Below are 18,720 nucleotides of genomic sequence, written 5' to 3' on the forward strand. Positions count from 1 at the left end.
GGCAGATGGCTGGAAACGCAGCTCACACTCAGCATTTCCTGAGCTGCATCTGGACTGTCTCGTGCCTGCTTGAATACAGCAAAATATAAATATAACTGCCCTATATTGATAACAGTCATGTAATATGTGCCGAGCACTTTAATTTTTCCAGAAAATTTCTGTGCCTCATTCATGCTCAGAAACAGCCCTGCAAAGTAGACAGATGGTAATAGTTGTCCCATTTTAGGTGGTTATATTAGCAAATCTCTTCAGTGCCTTTTCTGTGCTGGGCCCTGTGCTGGATGCCAGGAGGTTCAGAGGTGAGAGCCCTGCCCTCAAGGAGCTCCCAGTCTGAGGGTAAGGGGCTGAGTACCAGGAGGGATGAGGGCATCCGTTCGTACAGGTCAGGTGGCAAGTCCTGTGCTCCAGCTGGACTAACCCTGGTCTCCTGACTCTGGGGTCAGGGCTGATTGGAAAATGCAGCAAGGAAAATCAATTTCATTAAATCCAACAAGCATTTGTCAAATGCAACTAAGGTATCAAAAGGAAGCGGAAATTATTCTTGCCAAACAGGAGTCAGTTTGCAAACAATACAGAACAGCAGTCCTGAGCTTGGTGAGTAAGATAACAGAAACTACAGACTTCTCCTGGGTACAGGCATTCAACTTCAGGAGGCCCCCCCTATCCATTGAGCCCCTGTGGAGACCCCCTGCTCAATGGGGGACCACCTGGACTCATCTAACACTAATTAAGGCAACATGTGATCAGGATCGTACAGAAGGAAAGGCCCAGGCTAGGGGAGAGGGGTGTCAGGGAAGGATCAGGGGAGGCTGGCACTTGGGCAGGCCCCTGAGGACAAGGATTTCAGCAGCCATGGGTGGCAGCAAGCAGGAGAAGAGAGGAAGTTGTGTGCACAGGCCTGGGGGAAGTCTAAGCACAGATGGGGTTGGGGAGCGGGTCTCAGAGCAGCCTTGATGTTGGGGACAGCGAGAAAGAGTGAATGTCCCATGTCTCCATCTTCCATTTCGAGGTCATTTTTCAAGCATCTCGCCGTGTGCCCGGCTCTGTGCGAGGCACTGGGGATGTATTGGGTTGGCCAAAAAGGTCGTTCGGGTTTTTCCATAACATTGTAGGGAAAACACGAACAAAGTTTTTGGCCAACCCAATATAGAGAGAGACGAAGGTAACGCTTCAGCTGACGGCAGTTCATAGTCTAGTTAGGGAGAAAGACTCTTAAATGCTAAGTTCAGTCTCCTGCTTCTAATACTGTGATCTGTGTGTGCCCAGGATTCAGGGAACCTAAAGAGAAGGGAGGTTAAGACAAGCTTCAGGGATTCGGGGGAGTTCAGCTGAACCCTGACAGTGACCCAAGCAGCGGAGTGTGTCAACATGATGAGTCCTTGCAGGATCAGTGAGTTCCCCAGCTGCAGGGGAGAGACCAGGAGCTCAGAGCCCCAGCTTGTTATTGAGGTCAAGGTCATGTGCTGCCCTGTGCAGCTTCTTCCATGTGCTCAACTCTTGTTCTCTTCTCCTGATCAGAGAAACCAGGGTGCCTCTCCCCACCCTGTAGATACAGACCCTAGTTCTTCTATCACCCCGTGTCTTGTTTTCAAGTAACAGACATCTGGAAGTTTTTATCTGATAGGACTTTGAAAGAGACAGTGATTACATTTGAATCTGAGACTCCTTTATACTTTTTAAAAATTTTTCTAAATAAAATCCTTCCAAATCCAAAGGAATTGTGCAATGATGGTGGGCTGTCTGGCGCTGTGACTGACCATTGGGTTGCTATTTTAGAGCACAGAGGTTTCTCAGTTCCAGGCTGCTGATGCCATCATAATTGGCCACAGGGGCTTCCCTGGTGGCTCAGTGGTTAAGAATCCTCCTGACAATGCAGGGGACATTGGTTCGAGCCCTGGTCTGGGAAGATCCCACATGCCGTGGAGTAACTAAGCCAGTGTGCCACAACTACTGAGCCTGTGCTCTAGAGCCCGTGAGCCACAACTACTGAGCCCACGTGCCACAACTACTGAGCCTGTGCTATAGAGCCCGTGAGCCACAACTACTGAGCCCGCGTGCCACAACTACTGAAGCCTGCATGCCTAGAGCCTGTGTTCCGTAACAGGAGAAGCCACCGCAATGAGAAGCCCGTGCACTGCAACGAAAAGTAGCCCCTGATCGCCACAACTAGAGAAAGCCCATGCACAGCAACAAAGACCCAATGCAGCCAAAAATTAAAAAATTTATTTTAAAAATAAAATAAAATAATTGGCCACAGCTGTCCTGTCCCTCGGAGTCCAACCCCGCAGCTCTCAGGGTCAGTTGGACCTCTCTGGGAACTGGAGGCAGGAAGGTCTGGCCTTTCAGCTTTGCCCAGAACTTGTCCTGAGCCCGAGTGAGTCCATCTCCTGTGTGAACCCCTGGGCTCCATCTCCCCTGGAAATGCTCCACAGACAGCCTCAGGCAGCTGTTTCCTGTAAATGTGCTGAAAGGGTCTTCAGCTGCCCTGGGCCTGTTGAGCTCTGTCAGAAGGAAAGATCCCTAGTCCCAGGGAAAGGACCCAGTAGAATGTTCACAAATGGCAGAGGAAAGGCCCAGGGTCTGATAACCTGGTCTGCTGCCATCTTACCTAGCAATGAAAGCAGCCTTCAAGTTAGGAAGGGTGAAAGCAACAAGAGGAAGGAAGGACCAGAGCCCAGGTTAGGAGAGGAGGCCCCAAGACATTCCCTGGCCTCCGGATGCACTAAAGCTCCAGGCCACAGGCATTACATTCCAGGCTGATGGCCAAAGTTCAGAGCTGCTGGAAAAACCCAGGGACCTGGAGTCCCAGGAAACTCTAGTCCTGATTAGCAAAAAGAGGAAAGAGAATATTCCAGAAATTACCATCAGGAAAATTAGCTATGGATCCCTGACCACATTTCAGAATGGATTTGTAAGCCAATGGTTCCATTAGCATTTGGAAATGAATGCAAAAGCTGCTAAGAGCTGGAGTGGCTTCTATTAGTGCTGGCTGCTTGCTGAGGTGATGAACTCCCTGTCAAGCTGGGTAACCAAGAAAAAACTGCATGAATCTTCCAGAAAGCTTGCAGAAGGGATCCATACCTCTAAGTCTGTAATCCCCATGGGCCACAAGGTGTGAAGGAAGGAAGAGGACCATATATAATTGATGCCCGTGGTGATGGATGGAGCTGCAGGGGAGCCCCCTTCCGTGATGGATTCTCCTATACTGCACTCCATAAATCTCCCCAACACCAAAATTTTACAGAAGGAAGCAGTTTTATTAGAGTGGGTCTTGTCCACACAAAAGACTTGACCACACACCCAAGATGGGAACAGATGATTTTTCCTTTAAACTACACACTGATGGTCCGGCAGGCCCAGCCTCAGTTACATTTGAAACAAGCCAAGGGGACGGGTTAGCGGGTGAGTCTTATTCCCAGACCGACAGCCCCAGCCACCTGCTGCCTCTTTAGCCTGTGCCCTTTTCAGCAGCCCTCCTGGGGCTATGGATGGACTAGATAAGGTTATTAGCTATTATGTAAGGTTCTCAGCGGTTGAAGCCTTAAAGTTGTCATCTTTCCTAAGAGTTTTGCATTTGAATTCGCTTTGCATATCTGATTCAATCAAAAATAAAAGAAACTCATCCATAATGATGAAATGAGGGCTTGACACCTAAAGGCTGTAAAGCCTTTCTGAGTCCTCTTAGCCCTAGATGGTGGACCCTTCCCCCTGCCAGCTCTGGGGCAGGCAGTCAGGGCTGCCCCCATATGAGGCCAGGACATGGTAGCCAAAATCTGTCACCATGTTGTTCTGGATTGTTTACAAGTCGACTCCTGGTGGCAGGAATCATTTCTGTTTCATTGAGGTCCTCTGAAGCCCAGCCCCATGTCCTCAGGCTGTGCCCTGGTGCCCAGTGCCTCACTCCTGGGCCTTGTTCCAGGACCTCTGAGTAGAAATAACCCACCCTCTGATCTGGAATGAGTAGTCAAGTAACAGCATGCCCTTTGCTCCCCACACCCGCTTCTCAACACCCCCTCCTCATGCCCTGACCACTGTCTTCCAGCACCACGGATGGTGCAGGAGCCGTCTCCACAGAAATGTTGCAGGCCTGTTTCTGAGTCTTTCCTGCCCAACCCCATCTAAACCTCCGTGCACTCATCCCTTCCTCAGGCTCCACTTGAGGCTTGTTGAAAACATCTTCTACTGAGAGAATCTGAGCGGCTAGTTAAAGCATAATCCACCCTCTTAATGATGCATTTGCCTTAGAAGGGGCTCTTGGGAACAGAGTCCTGCCTGCCCCAAGGCCACTCTGGTGATGGACATGCAGGCAAGGGAGCCTGAGGGAGGAGGCCAGCCCTCGGTGCCCTCTGGGTGGTCTCCCTGTGAACAGAACCACCAGGGGCTGCCTCCACCTGCCTCCACAGTCCTGCCTCTCCAATGCCAAGAACTACTAGCATCTGGTGTTCTCATTCCATTACTACCAGGCCGGAGGAAAGCGCTGCCTGGCCATGTAGCCTCAGACAAATCATTTAACCTCTGTGAACCCCAGTCTTTGAGCAGATGTCTGAAAAATATGTGTGGAATTGAATCTTGAGGCTTGGAATTGGAAGTGTGCATTTCAAGACTTCCTAATAAGTCAAGTAAGGTTTTCTTAAAATCCTTTCCTAACTCCACCATGCACCCACCCACCCCCCTCGGCTGGTCACCCCCTCCAGTGGGTCCTCAAAATAAGTTGTCCTTGCCTCTATCAGATCATTCCTCACAGGCGGCTGTACTGACTCATATGTAGGTCCAACTTGACTGTGAGATCTGATTCTTTGACTCCTGCCTCCCTGGAAGTGCTTTATGGGTGAATTAATGAATGAGAAGAAATTCTATGTACCCAGTCCTTATTGGCTGCCAGGTGCCCTGCCAAGGACTCACAATGCTAATTCTCACCACAAAACTATTTACAGCTGAGGACCCTTAGGCTAGGAGAGAGTGAGGAACTTTCCCAAGGTCACACACAGCTAGAAGTTTTGGAGCTAGAAGTGGAACTCAGGAATGTCTGACACCAGAGATCATGCTCTAACCCCCAGGCCAGGGATTCTCAACCTCTTGACCCCCTGGGCTGGGTACTTCTTTGCTGCGGGGCTGTCCTGTGTGTCGTAGGTGCCCAGCAGCATCCCTGGCCTCTACCCACCAGAGGCCATAGTAACCTTAACACCACCCCCAGCTGGGACAACCAGAGCTGTTTGCAGGCACCGCTAAATATTGCCTGGTGGGGCTAAACCACCCGTAGCTGGGAAGCACTGTTCTAGAATATGCTGCTTCCTGTGCTGGGGACCCTGGCTGAGGACAGGGACTAGCTGGAACATGGAGTTTGGGGAGATATGGCCACACACCAGGGAGCACTCAGCTCAGCTGGGAAGGTAATATTGCTGCAGGGCTGGTCAGAGGGCAGCTGAGAGCTGAGCTGGCAGGATCTGATGGTGAGTGCCAGGCTCAGGCAAGTACAGGTATGGGTCATCCTCAGGGAGGGCACAGACTTGGCCTTAGACCTCCTGAGGGCCACCAAGCTTGTGTCCTCATTTCTTCACAGAGCACCAGGAAAGTCAGCTAGTGCCAAGAGTCCATCTGTGCAAGGCCACCCAGGTACACCCTGGTAATATCTGGTGGGGGCCCCAGAGGCCTTGTAGGAAAGGAGGCTGTAAGTCAGGGAGCCGGTGCCAGGCCTGGGGCATGGGACACGGCTCTTCCCCAGATGCCCTGCTGTTTGTTTTCCAGCTGAGCTTGCATGCCTGGCTTCTTCTGTCAAAGCTTTCGTCCTTTTTTCAGCTCCACCCTTCCAGATATTTTCCCAACTCAAAATGTCTGGGCTCCCCCAACTGGGAAAAGATTGTGACAACCTGAGGTTTGCCTTGGTGGCCTTGGCTTGCCCTCTCAGCCCGCCCACTCCTCACAGTGCGCCCTCTCCACAGCAGGGCCCCCAGGAGACCCTGCTTAGGAAATGGCCTCCCACTAGAGTGCAAGCCTAGAGCCACTGCCAGGTAGAATGGCACAAGGTGAGAGCCTGGGACCCTCACCCTTGCCCAGTGCTGCCAAATGCAGAAATCCCGATGGAATTCCCCAACCCCACATGTGATGAGTCAGCCTGAGGTCTCCCCAGCTGAATACCAGGCACCCAGGTTGAGCCAGCCCTTCTCAGTACATTGCAAAGGCTTCCAGTCATCTACAAAGCCAGACATTCATCTTCAAAGCCCTCCCCGTGAAGCAGAGACTGGTCTGCTGTTGCATCAGAAGCAGAATCTAGGGGCTTCTGGCAAAGCAGATAGTCATTTTCTCCTCTGACCAACCCCGTCCCAGCCCTGCTTCTGACTTGCTGTGTGACCTCGGCAACTCCCTTTCCCTCTCTGAACCTCGGGTGCTCATTAGTCTAGTGCAGATAATGAATATCTGTCCCACTGGTCTCTCACAAATGAGTGACTGGATGAGAAAGGGTCCCTCAAAGAATGGAGCACACCCCAAGTGCAAGGAATGTTGGCACGAGGCCCTGAGGCCCTGGCCCGGATCCTGGACCCGGCAGATTGTCAGACTCTCCCAGGCTGAGGCACACAGAGTGGGAGGGAGAAGGCTAATGAGAAAGTGAGACTTTAAACACACAACCCAGCACATCGGACTCACCCAAGAGCAGCTTATTTATAGCTGTAAAAACATCCTGTCTGAACAGTCAGTTCTACCTCTAGAATATTAGGACTTTTAAAATCCTTATATATGATCAACTTTACTCTTTAAAGTGACACCTTGGAAATGAGAAAAGGAAGTTTAGCTTATTATGGTTCACAATCTTGCCCTCTCCACTGCCAGTAATGAAATTAGTGCCTGGGGATTCCGCCTGTGTGTTTAGTTATGGCTCTGATTGTCCCAAGGCCAGAGTCACATTTTTCTATTGGCACCATTGCTTTGGGGGCAAGGAGAAATTGAGTGCCTTGGACCACAAGTGGTGGGGAAGCCTCAAATCCCACCGACCAGCTGGGTTGAAGGGGGGCTCAGTGGGAGAGAGGTGACTTCACCAACTTGTGCTTTAACAGCCCAAAGCTGGGAGGCAAAGCTGGATGCCCCTGGCACATGATCACCAAGGTGACCCAGGAAGGCAGCCCCTCCCTGCTCCCACGCCCCCTCCTCTTCTGAGTGCTTGCTGTTTGTCTTCTCATACCCACTAGTTATGTGGATGGTTTGGGGGGGTGGGGATAAGGTGCAGGGACAACCCAGGGAGTGAGTGGACCCAGTCCTCGGAAATGACCCTGGAGGCTTCCCCTCAAGGAGCCAGAGCTCCCCATCTTCCTGCCCAGGCATCGCAGCATCCGCTTACCCTGCAACTAAAGACAAGCTCCTGTCCTTGGGGTGCTGGCTGTCACAAATGTGGACCTGGCTTATCTGTCTAACCTCATATTAAGCCACCTTGCCCTCTTACTCAAGGCTCCAGCCCCATCAAACAGCTTTCAGTTCCTTAAGCCAAAGGCTCTGAACTCTCTCCAGCCTCAGGGCATTTGCACAATGCTGTAGGTTTGGTGGCAGGACCTCTGGAGCTTTTGCTGTCTGCCTAAACTTGTCCAAACACACAAATCACAGAATGAAGACTTAAGTCATAATAGTTTTCCATTTCCTGAGTTAAGATGAAGCAACCATTTCCGAGAAGGTAGAAGTATGTGATGTTTGTATTAAATTAAACTTAAATATCGCTAAAAGAAAAATAATAAATCCCATCCCTCCGGGTGTCTGGGTAAGCATCACTTGCCCAAAACGCTTTCCCTGAGCCCACTCTCAATCTAAATTCAACCTCACCATGACATTTATCATATCCCTCATTGTGTGGCATTTACCACAGTTTGCAAGTATTATGTTTATTTGTATATTTATTTAGTATCTGTGAGCTCTGTGAGGGCAGGGACAGTATCCCCAGCACCAAGCAAGTGTCTGACACAAGATAGACACACAGTGGCTTTTTACTGAAGAAGTGAAGAAGTAGGATTTACGCACTCAGGAAAGCAACGCAGACACTGCAAAGGAATGGGAAGGAGGAAAAGCATAGGGACACCACTTAAAGGAGTGTCAGGAGGAAGGGATGGCGACAAGAGATTTCCTAGAGGGGTTCTCAAGTCCAAAATGGAATGGAGCTTTGGTCCTGGATTTGGAGTTTGTTTCTAGAACATTCCTTCAAAGTTCCTAGGCACCTTCAAAAGCCAAGAATCCTGGCTGGAAGTTGGACTATTAAATAACAAACCCAGGAGAAGGTGCCAGAGGGGACAGGCAGATGGGTGCTTCATGGTTGCGGACGTGGTGCAGCTTCCCGGCGAGGGGCGCCTGGGGGACATGAGCTGATGTGCATCCCCTTCCCAATGTCAGGACGGGATTCTGCTGGGAGCCGTTGGTGCCTATGACTGGAATGGAGCTGTGCTAAAGGAAACCAGCGGCGGGAAGGTCATTCCTCTCCGAGAGTCCTACCTGAAGGAGTTCCCCGAGGAGCTCAAGAACCACGGCGCGTACCTGGGTAAGAGCCACAGCTGAAGGGTGGCTGGCGGGCGGTGGGTGAGGAGGGGACCTGAGGGATCCAGAACCTGCCCACACCTGAGGCCACAGGCCTGTCTGTGCATATTCTGTGCTGATTCAGGCACAGTCAGGAGCCATTGCCTCTCCAGCCTGGCATCCACGACATCCAGTGCCGTGCCTGGCATGTCACAAGCTCTCGATAAGCAGGCAGAATAAATGACATGTAACTCACCCCAACCTGAAATGTGTTTCGGTTGATGCTTCTAGACTCTAGGGCAGCTGTTGTTGTGTTTTCAGGTTTGAGTGCACGGAAGCCTGGCTCCCCAAGGCAAAATGCAAGTCGAGGATGTGTTAAGGTTTACAATCAAGGCAGAAGTCAATTCCCATTAAGTACCTTAGAGTGGTCGTAAAAAGAAAAGCATGAATCGTTGACCTGATGGTGATAGGTCCCAGCTGTGTGTGAGACCTTAACCTGACAGATCCCAGTCACCTCTAGCCCTACAGGAGCAGGGCCTCCACCATCCATGCGGAGGCCCTTCTGCCATGGCCTTTCTGAAAGGGCTGAACCAGAACGAAGGGAGCAGGGGGTGAATGCCCAGGGCTCCCATTGCCTGTGAGTCCTTCGGAGTTTCTGAACAGAGTCCACCAGCTGTGAAGTTACTCATCACTAATGCAGCCTCGGACTCCACTTCTCTGTGAACTTGGGCCATCCAGAGTTGGCAGTGGATCTCTCTGCGGTGGGAAGGTCACTCCTCCTCCCAGAAGATCCTGGGGGGGCAGAGCCAGGATGAAGGGCCTTCATGAGGCCCAACTGTCTCACCTTAACTATAGTCACCACCTTGGATGTGAGGCCTGAGGGAGTGCCCTTCTCTTCCTCCTCCTTCCTCTGGGGGTTCATCCAGTGAGGCCAGTGTCTGGGGTCTCTGGAAGATTCCTCCCGATGTGCCCCAGGGGAGAGGGGGGAGTTTGGGGAAGGAGACAGGCCAGCCAGGCTCTCCGCCTCCACACTGGGGAAGCTTATGGACTTCTGGCCACGGGTCCTCCTGTCAGGCTTCAGGGAGCCTGTCCAGCTTTTGGGGGAGCCCCGCCTGCTGGTCAAGTAGCCACATGGGAACTGAAACCACTGCCAGCAGACAGCTGGGAAGCAGGAAGCTCTCTCTCAGCGCAGCTTGGAGCTTTGAGAGTCAGCCCACGCCTGCCCCCAGGACACTCAGCCCCCAAGACCTTCCCATCACCACTGTCCCTCCTTCTGAGGAAGCCCAAATGCCCAGGGCCAACTGAGAACATTTTCAGTAGTGCCACTGAGCGCTCAACTCAGAAGAAACCTTTGCTGCGCACCACAAGCCTAACCCCGCCCTACCCTCAATACACGGTCACGTTAGCCACCCGCCATGGGATATCTTGGTCTCACCTACCTTTCAAGCTCCACTTCCCAGAATACATTTCCAAGAGTCAAACACGGTGTGTCTGGAGCCAGAGTAGCCCACGCTACTGCACCCACCTTCCCGGCCACTGCATCAGCTCCTCTGTGCATCCCGCAGCCAGACTGGAAGCAACCGGTGACCCGAGAGACAGTGTTACCCACAAACACACAGGCGCACGCACGTGCATGGGCGCGAGCACACACACACACACACACACACACACACACACACACACACACACACACACGCAGGCATGCACACATGGCAGAAGGAGAAAGTGGGACTCTTGGCTTTGCACACCTTCCGGGGCCCCACTTTCAGGAGAGTTGCCTGAAGGTGCTGCACAGTCACTCCCCAGAGCTGGGTGCTCGACTGGAAATTCACAGTGATCAGGCACAGATCCTAAGAACACGGATTGGTGGCCTTTCCCAAAGAGCCTCTGGGTTTCCATCTCTTCCTCTTTTGAGTGCCCTGAAAGAAGCCTAGTCAGTCCCTCTTTTGAGTTTGCAAAGCTTTGGGGCTGCAGGAATCCCTGAGACTCCACCTAAATGCCCCGAGCAGAGCAGTTCCTCGCCTCTGCACAGCCAACTCTTCAGTTTTCAGTGGACCACTTAGCAGGGGGTTCCGGTAATGAAGAGGACACTGGTTGATCCCCAGAGAGACTATTGGTGGGGATCAAAAACAAAGCCTGCCCAATATAAAAAGAAATGTGGCTAGGGTTTGCCTTTCTCTTTCCTCACTGTTCCATCATGCACTCACCTGTGAGGCAGGTGAAGGATGTGATGTGCATGTTCCTGGTCAGCAGTGCCTATTAGTGGCCCCACCTGGCTTCCTTGATGCCTTCAAGCAGGGGGTGGGTGCAGTGAGTTCTCCCCACCCTTCACCAGCCCTGCCTCTTCCAGGCCTCCTCAGCTGCGCCTGGGAACCACTGCTCTGTGGTATCACATCTGCTCGGCCTGGTCTGAATGCTGTCCGTTCAGCGGCCAGTCCTGTGGCACAGCTGAGCCACACACAGGGGCCTGGTGAGGTCTGCCAGGCCACGGGGCCAGAGACCAGCCTGTTTTCTCCGATGGCAGGGTACACAGTCACATCGGTCGTGTCCTCCAGGCAGGGGCGGGTGTATGTGGCCGGAGCCCCCCGGTTCAACCACACAGGCAAAGTCATCCTTTTCACTATGCACAACAACCGGAGTCTCACCATCCACCAGGCCCTGCAGGGCGAGCAGGTAACGCAGGGGAGGCTGGGGGCAGGGCAGACGGTGGGGGGACCGAGGGGAAGGTGGGGCTGGAAGGGACTGCAGCTCAGCTCTTCCCTCTCGGGACTGTCCCCAGACCCACAAACGTCCTTCCTGGTTGGGGGTATACGCCTCCTTTACACCCGCCTTAGAGCTGATGCTCCTTCCCCGGGAAGCCAGGCCTGGTCCCTGCCGCAGCAAGAGAACCCAGGAGAACTGGCTTGCCCACACTTCATGGAGCCCTTGTCTGTGGTGCCCTGGCCCGACCTCTGCCCCCAACTACCAGCCTCTTTCTGGTCGTGTCTAGAGTTCAGGGCCAGAGGCAGCATCCAGGCTATAGCCTCCCAGCTTGGGCTGCCAGGGCCCGTAGGCATCCTGAAGGGGCACTCGTGTTCCTCAAGCCACCTTGGCGCTACCAGAAGTGAGAGGAGTCATGCCTCCACCCATAGCGCGACCCCATGGGTTCACCAAGATGCCAACTGCTTTCCTTTCCTGGAATGGGCACAATGCAGAACTATACGGCTGCCAGTGTCACCGCCCCGGCTGTGGTGGGCAACCAGGCTGTGCTGCTAAGAGTCTCGTGTTGGATGGTCATGAATGCAAGCTGGAAAGCTGTGATAAGGGTCAATAATGGTGAAAAGATCAGAAAACAGGGTTCTGATCCAAGTCATTTCAATAGCCCAGGAAAACTGTGGTCCTGAGAAGCAACATAGTTTTTCCAAGGTTATAGGGTAGATTCACGGCTGGGTCAAGTTCAGAATCCAGGACTCTTGGTGGGGCTGTCTACATTATGCTACCTCCTGACCCCCAACAATCCCCAAACCAGGCCATGTGCCCTCCTGCCTAGCAGTATCCAGCATCCATAGTACCCTGGGCCTGAGCTGAGCCCTGTCCAGGCCCTTATTGTTATTCTTGGCTCACCCCCAGCCCTCCAGAGCCTGGTAACAGCCCTGTCTCCTGTGTTTTCTACGGCTCTTGGCCTGTCACCATGAGGACATGCTCTTCACCGGGTCAAACCTAAATCCCTCTAGCTACAGGGAGCCATCCTTCCACCATTCCTCTTCCCATCCCAGGGCACTGGCAGACCCGGGCACTGCTCTGGCCCCAGCTTCCACCCTGCCCGCCCACACTCTACCCAGGGCTGGCTCTGTCGGGAATCCTAGGCTAGACCTTGAGAACTGAAAGGAATTCGCTGATGAATTTATGACATTTGTACTGCCTGGTTCCACCTCCAACATCTGAATGAGAAACCGCAGCACTGAAGGCAGCTAAGTTAGGTGGATTCCGAATCACCATGACCCACATAGCTGAGGCCACATGTTTAGACAGGGTGTCCCTCCGCCTCTCTCTTTGCTCTCTGTCTGCCTCTTAATTACTTCATGTGGGCACATCTCTCCCCCCACACCCCGTGTTTATGATTTCCTTTTTCCCTCTTTTGTATTTTTATCATTCTCCTCGGTTAAAAGCTTTTAATGCTTGAGGATAAATTTCTTCTGAAAACACCCTAAGCCAGGGAGGGAGAATCATTGGCTCAAGTGTCAGATGGATCAGAGTTCCAACCTAGTTTGGCTGTGAGCAGCCTTCTGACCTTGGGCAAGTGACTTGAACTCTCTTGAGCTTCAGTTCCTTCCTTGTAAAATAGGGATGATAATCTCTCCCAAGACATCATGAGGCTCACACAAGCTAACCTGAGGCTGTAAAGAGTCTCACACAGGGCCCGTCCTTGGGAAGGGCTCCTCTTCTTTCCTGAGCGACCCCTCGCTCCTATAAACATTTACTGAGTATCTCCTGCATGCCACGCACGGCACTCACGCCTAGAGGGAACGGGACAGGCACAGCTCCTGCTGTCCAGAGGCGCTGGTGGAAGGAGCCGGGGCTGGGGGCAGGAGCACGGGGCTGGGGGAGCATGGAGGAGGGACCATTGCAGGGAGTGGAGTATGGAAGGGCAGGGGTGCTTCTAACAGGCAGTGACCTGAAGGACGATAGACATTACCGGGAGAGAGGGGAGGGGAGAGGGTACAGGTCAGAGAAAGGTATGTGCAGGGAGAAGCTGGGAACCCAACTGGAGCCGGGGGGCTTTTGGAGAAGAGAAATCACTTGGTATGTCGGGAGGGGATGTGGGAGCCAGAGGGTAGGGGACAGAGGCTGGTCTAGGAAGGTCACACTGAAGAGTTTGGACATTTTCCCCCAAAGCAAGGAAGCGGCATGGTCAGCTGCTGGAGGCCACTCTAGCTCCCCACAGTGGTGGGCTGGAGGGGCCATCCTGGAGGGGGTGGGGCTTTGGAAGGTGCCTCACATGGGGGAGAAGCGTCGGAGGAGGCGGGAAGTAGATGGATTCGGGACATGTTTGGCATCCACCAGGTGGACTTGCGGGGAGACTGCAGGTGGGAGAGGTGGAGGGTGGAGCCAGGGAGGACCCTTAGTTTTCTAACCGAGTGGTCAGATGGTGCCCTCACTGAAGGGGGGAACACGGCACCCATGCTGGGAGAGGAACACAGTAAGTGCTCAAATACTGAAAAAAATCGTAAGTCACCACCCAAGGTGCTAAGCCCAGAGTTATTTGGAATATAAAAAATTGAAAATGAGCTAAATGTCCAGCAACAGAGGATTGATTAAATACATTTGGCGCATGTGTAATTTGGAATATTATAGAATCACCAGTGATCATGTAGGAAAAAATATAACACGTCGGAGAAAATACTCATGATCCATTGTTTTATTTTAAAAAATCAGAATATATAAACTATACATCCAGTCCGATCCCAGATTGTAAAAATAAAACCATACACACACACACACACACACACACATCCCAGATTGTAAAAATAAAACCACACACACACACACACACACACACACACACACACACACACACACACACACACACACACACACACCTAGAGAAACAGTCCAGAGGAAAAATATACTGAAACATCCATGGTATAGTTGGTTGTTTGGACCGTGAGTGACTTTTATTTTCTTCTTCATATGTTGCTTTTATTTTGCTCACTTTTTGCCATTATATCACTTGCAGAATATATGGCAATCAATAAAATTAAATAATGGAAAGCTAAGTGGGGGCAGGATGGATAACAGAAGGAGAAAAGAGGGAGGGACCTTCTCATTTGTGCAGCAAAAATTCTGAGTCAAAGGCTGTCCTCAGTTTCCAACCACTGGTGAGCAGAGGCCTCTCGGTAGCCCAGCCCCACGCCCCTCTCCCCATCCCTGTGCCGCAGATAGGCTCTTACTACGGGAGCGAGATCACCTCAGTGGACATCGATGGCGACGGTGTGACTGATGTCCTGCTGGTGGGCGCACCCATGTACTTCAGCGAGGGCGGAGAGCGGGGCAGGGTGTACATCTACAACCTGAGACAGGTACGGAGCGTGGAGGCTGGCCAGCTTTCCAGGGGCACCTGATCCCTGCCTTGATCAGGTGTCCACGCGGGAACTGGGAGGCCGGCGCCTGCCTGTGGAGCAGGGGAGGATGGGAACCTCTTCTGTCATTGGGCTTATATAGCAGGAGAGAAATGGGGAAACGCAGAGGGGATGCTGCAGGCCGGAGAGGGTTACGACCCAGAGAGCCCTTGCCAAGTCCCCCTGAGCCTTTTCCTGCTACTGGTTTCGCAGAACCGGTTTGTTTACGATGGAACACTGAAGGATTCCCACAGTTACCAGAACGCCCGATTCGGCTCCTCCATCGCCTCGGTTCAGGACCTCAATCAGGATTCCTACAACGACGTGGTGGTGGGAGCCCCTCTGGAGGACAGCCACAGAGGAGTCATCTATATCTTCCACGGCTTCCAGGGCAGCATCCTAAAGACACCGAAGCAGGTAACGCCCCCCTCCCCGGTAGATGGATGGAGCTAGGACTTGGAGTCCTGGTAACTCACACCCTGTCCTCACATAGGAAAAGAGAACTTGCCTCAAATCAAAATTTTGAAATGGGTGCATTTGTCTTCAAGCCCTTCCCATCACCCCTTTGGATACCCTCTCCCTGCTTAACTTTATCTCCCAGCAACAGCAACAAAATCCCAAGGACCCGAACCTCACTGGCCCTCATATGTATTCATGCAATTGACTACACGTGGAGGACGCGGGTTTGGGCTCCTCTTCTCTGGAAGTGCCTCAGGCTGGAAACGGTGCTCTTCCTAAAAATGACCCATCCCAAGTCCCCTCAGGTCATCACTTTTGCCTATCTTATTAGTAAGATATACCACAGTTAGAGATAATGGTGGTAATTAATGCCAGGTAATGTGTATTTACACCCAGTGGGGAATTCTTTTCTTTTTTTAATTGAAGTGTAGTTGATGTATAATATAAGTTACAACACAGTGGTTCACAATTTTTAAAGGTTATACTCCATGTATAGTTATTATAAAATATTGGCTATATTCCCTGTGTTGTACAATATATCCTCATAGCTTATTTATTGTATACATAATAGTTTGTACCTCTTTATCCCCTACCCCTATCTTGCCCCTTCCCCTTCCCTCTTCAGTGGGGAACACTTTTATGACACACCATTTTAATCCAAAAGAATGACTTAATGGCAGGAATTTCAGGTGCCGTAATGGACCAGGAGAGGAGACAGCTTTGGGCCGGGGAAGCTTCCTGATGATTTCAAACAGGCTGTGTCCAGGGCTCCCAATTGTATCTATCCCTTAGGGTGCCCATGCCCAGCTCTTTTCCTTCCACTCCCTGCAGAGAATCGCTGCCTCAGAGCTGGCTCCAGGCCTCCAGTATTTTGGCTGCAGCATCCATGGGCAACTGGACCTCGACGAGGATGGGCTTGTGGACCTGGCTGTGGGCGCCCTTGGCAACGCCGTGATTTTGTGGTTGGTTCCCCATTTTTCTTGACTCTTGGGCGCTCCTGAGGGTCATGATGGATACAGGGTTTAAAAGATATGCTTTAGGATCTTTGTCTCTTGTCTTCAATCACTGTGAGCCAAATTCACCCTGTTCTTATCCCGTTGTAACTACAAATTTCCTTTTTATGGAAACACTAAGTTATTTTGAAGTGCAAATCCCTCTTCTCAGTGGACTGCTAAGATTTTAGAGCAATTTAGTGGCAAAAAGCCCCTCTTAGAATTTTTCCTAAAAGTTCTGGCTACTTGGTCATTTCTTCCACTTAGCTTCTAAAGCTACTTTAAGGGACAGACTGGGGATATTCTCATCAGCTGGGAGGATCTCCCTTCTACCCCAGTGTGAGAGAGGATTTCTTTCCTCCAAACCCCATCTGACCCCTGGTTTCCTTTTTCAGGGCCTCATTTCTGCACCATTCCATCAGATATTTGTCATACATTTGCACTTAGGGTCTCTACTTAGCAATGGTCTACAGCTTTAAAAAAGGGGGGGGGCGGGGTGCTTTCTAAAAGTCCATCTAAATATTTTACCATGTGATGTGTCAGATACTTTTTGAACCAAAAAAAATTTTAATTTGAGCTAGTTTTTTATATGTTGATACTTTTCATTATAAATACAATAACTTAAAGAAAATTTGTAAAATAAATCACTCAAGAGTTTCATCACCTTAACATTACCACTATCAACATTTTGGTATATTTCCCTACCAGCCTATTTCCACCTGCATATAATTTTATATAAACGCAATCACATTTTCCATACAACTTAAGAAAGACATTAAACAGAGATATCCTATGACTTCACAGGGAGAATCTTCATGTTCTTGGTCCTCAAGAATATTAAGATCCAGTCAGGAAATGTCTTAGTCCAAGTTCCCAAGAAAACAGAGCCTGAGGCTAAAGCTTCTGCACCTGCACCCTGGAAGGGGCTTCAGCCCCAGGGACAGAAGTGAGGGTCAAGGGAAACTGAAACAGGAAAGGAGGAGAGAGATACGAGAGGTCGTTAGTTACTGAAGGAGCTGCAGCCTCACGCCTGGCGCAGCTCTCCCTGCTCCAGCATCTCCAGAGAGGAGGAAGGAATACAGCCTCTGCTTCCTGCAACAGTCCCTTAGGGGAGCAGTGGGGAGCAGCGTACCTGCGGGCTCCTCATGTCCCCCTGTGCCATGGCCAAAGCATCAGCTGCCCCACACCTCCAGGTGGTGTTCCCTGGACCTCTAGGCAAGCATGGTCTCTGTGGGTCCAGCACCGGCTCCACGGCCTCTCCTTGAAGGTCTGCTCTGCAGGTGGGGCTCTTAAGTCTTTGGTAGCAACAGCAGCTTGGGCTAAATGTATTCACTGCGTTGCAATTCAGGTGAACAAGACCCAGGGTAGGGGGTAGACATGGCCTCTGGGGTCTGTAGGGTGACACATAAACTAAGTCCTTTACAGGAAGCAAGGTATATGCACACACACATCAAAAGAATCAGTCTCACAGAAAGGACTCAGTCAAGTCCTAGCTTGTGAGGTCTAAACCTAAATGCTACCTGAGTAGTGCTGAAACTGGGCTGGAGCCCTCTGGGAATACTTCACAGTCAAACTCCCTGGATCTCAAACATGACTACCCTTTGGATCACCTGGGAGCTTTTTTTTTTTTTTTTTTTTTTGCGGTACATGGGCCTCTCACTGTTGTGTCCTCTCCCGTTGCGGAGCACAGGCTCCGGACGCGCAGGCTCAGCGGACATGGCTCATGGGCCCAGCCGCTCCGCAGCATGTGGGATCCTCCCAGAGCGGGGCACGAACCCGTGTCCCCTGCATCGGCAGGCGGACTCTCAACCACTGCACCACCAGGGAAGCCCCACCTGGGAGCTTTTAAAGCTCTTGTTGCCCAGGTTTTACCCAGACCACTGAAAGCAGAATTTCTAGGGCAGGGGCCCAGGCAGCAGTAAATTTTAAAGACTCTCAGGTGTTTGTTTCCAAACAGAAGGTGTTCTCACTTACCTGCTTTGGTTCTCACAATTCCCCATCAGAGAGATTGTGTGACCTGCCCAGGCAAGAGTCAAACCTGTCCTCCTCACTCCACAGCACAGAGGAGGCGCCATCCCTCTTCCACTAAGAAGAGCAGAGTATTAGCACAGATAGTCAAGCTAAAAAGTCTGAAGCATCTAAAACACACTACACTTATTTCTTTTTACAGAAATGCATAGTTTGGAGAGGCAATATTTCCCTTCCCTAACTCTGATTGACTTAGACAATAGAAGCATAAATTTGCATTTCCTTGGCTGCCTGGATGGGGCAGTGTTGGGATGGATGGCTGGGGGCAGGTCTCTAGAACAAAGAGTTGTTCTCTACTTTGGCTGCACATTGGAATCACCTGGGGTGCTTTAACACCCACGCTCTCCAAAATGTGGTCCAGAGACCAACAGCACTAGCCTCACCTGAGAGCTTGCTAGAAATGCTGGCTCTGCATTTTAACCAGAGCCCCAGGAAATGCGCAAATGTATTAAAATCTGAGAAGCACTGCTTTAAGACATGGTGATACCTATTCTTGTTTGATCTGACCTGGAGAGCAACTTGGGCACCAGGATGTTTTTAATTTAATTTTTATTTTATATTGGAGTATAGTTGATTTACAATGTTGTACAGGTGTACAGCAAAGTGATTCCATTATATATATACGTATATCTATTCTTGTTCAGATTCTTTTCCCATAT

At 51.2% G+C, this 18,720-nt stretch overlaps 1 protein-coding gene across 3 annotated transcripts in view; it reads left to right on the top strand.

Moving 5' to 3' along the window:
* The window catches only part of ITGA11 (integrin subunit alpha 11), a 129,197-nt gene that overhangs the window by 83,534 nt on the left and 26,943 nt on the right, over positions 1–18,720 (top strand). For all 3 annotated transcript variants that reach the window (XR_010839775.1, XM_059058564.2, XM_067029603.1), the window contains exons 11-15: positions 8,365–8,509; positions 11,009–11,157; positions 14,403–14,543; positions 14,796–14,999; positions 15,873–16,003. Coding sequence is in view for 2 of the 3 variants with exons in the window: in XM_059058564.2 (XP_058914547.1) it covers positions 8,365–8,509; positions 11,009–11,157; positions 14,403–14,543; positions 14,796–14,999; positions 15,873–16,003 (770 nt within the window). In the remaining variant the exon portion in view is untranslated. The remainder of the gene's footprint in view (positions 1–8,364; positions 8,510–11,008; positions 11,158–14,402; positions 14,544–14,795; positions 15,000–15,872; positions 16,004–18,720) is intronic.

The sequence above is a fragment of the Kogia breviceps genome, chromosome 3 (genome assembly GCF_026419965.1).
Source record: "Kogia breviceps isolate mKogBre1 chromosome 3, mKogBre1 haplotype 1, whole genome shotgun sequence".
NCBI classification, from domain to species: domain Eukaryota; kingdom Metazoa; phylum Chordata; class Mammalia; order Artiodactyla; family Physeteridae; genus Kogia; species Kogia breviceps.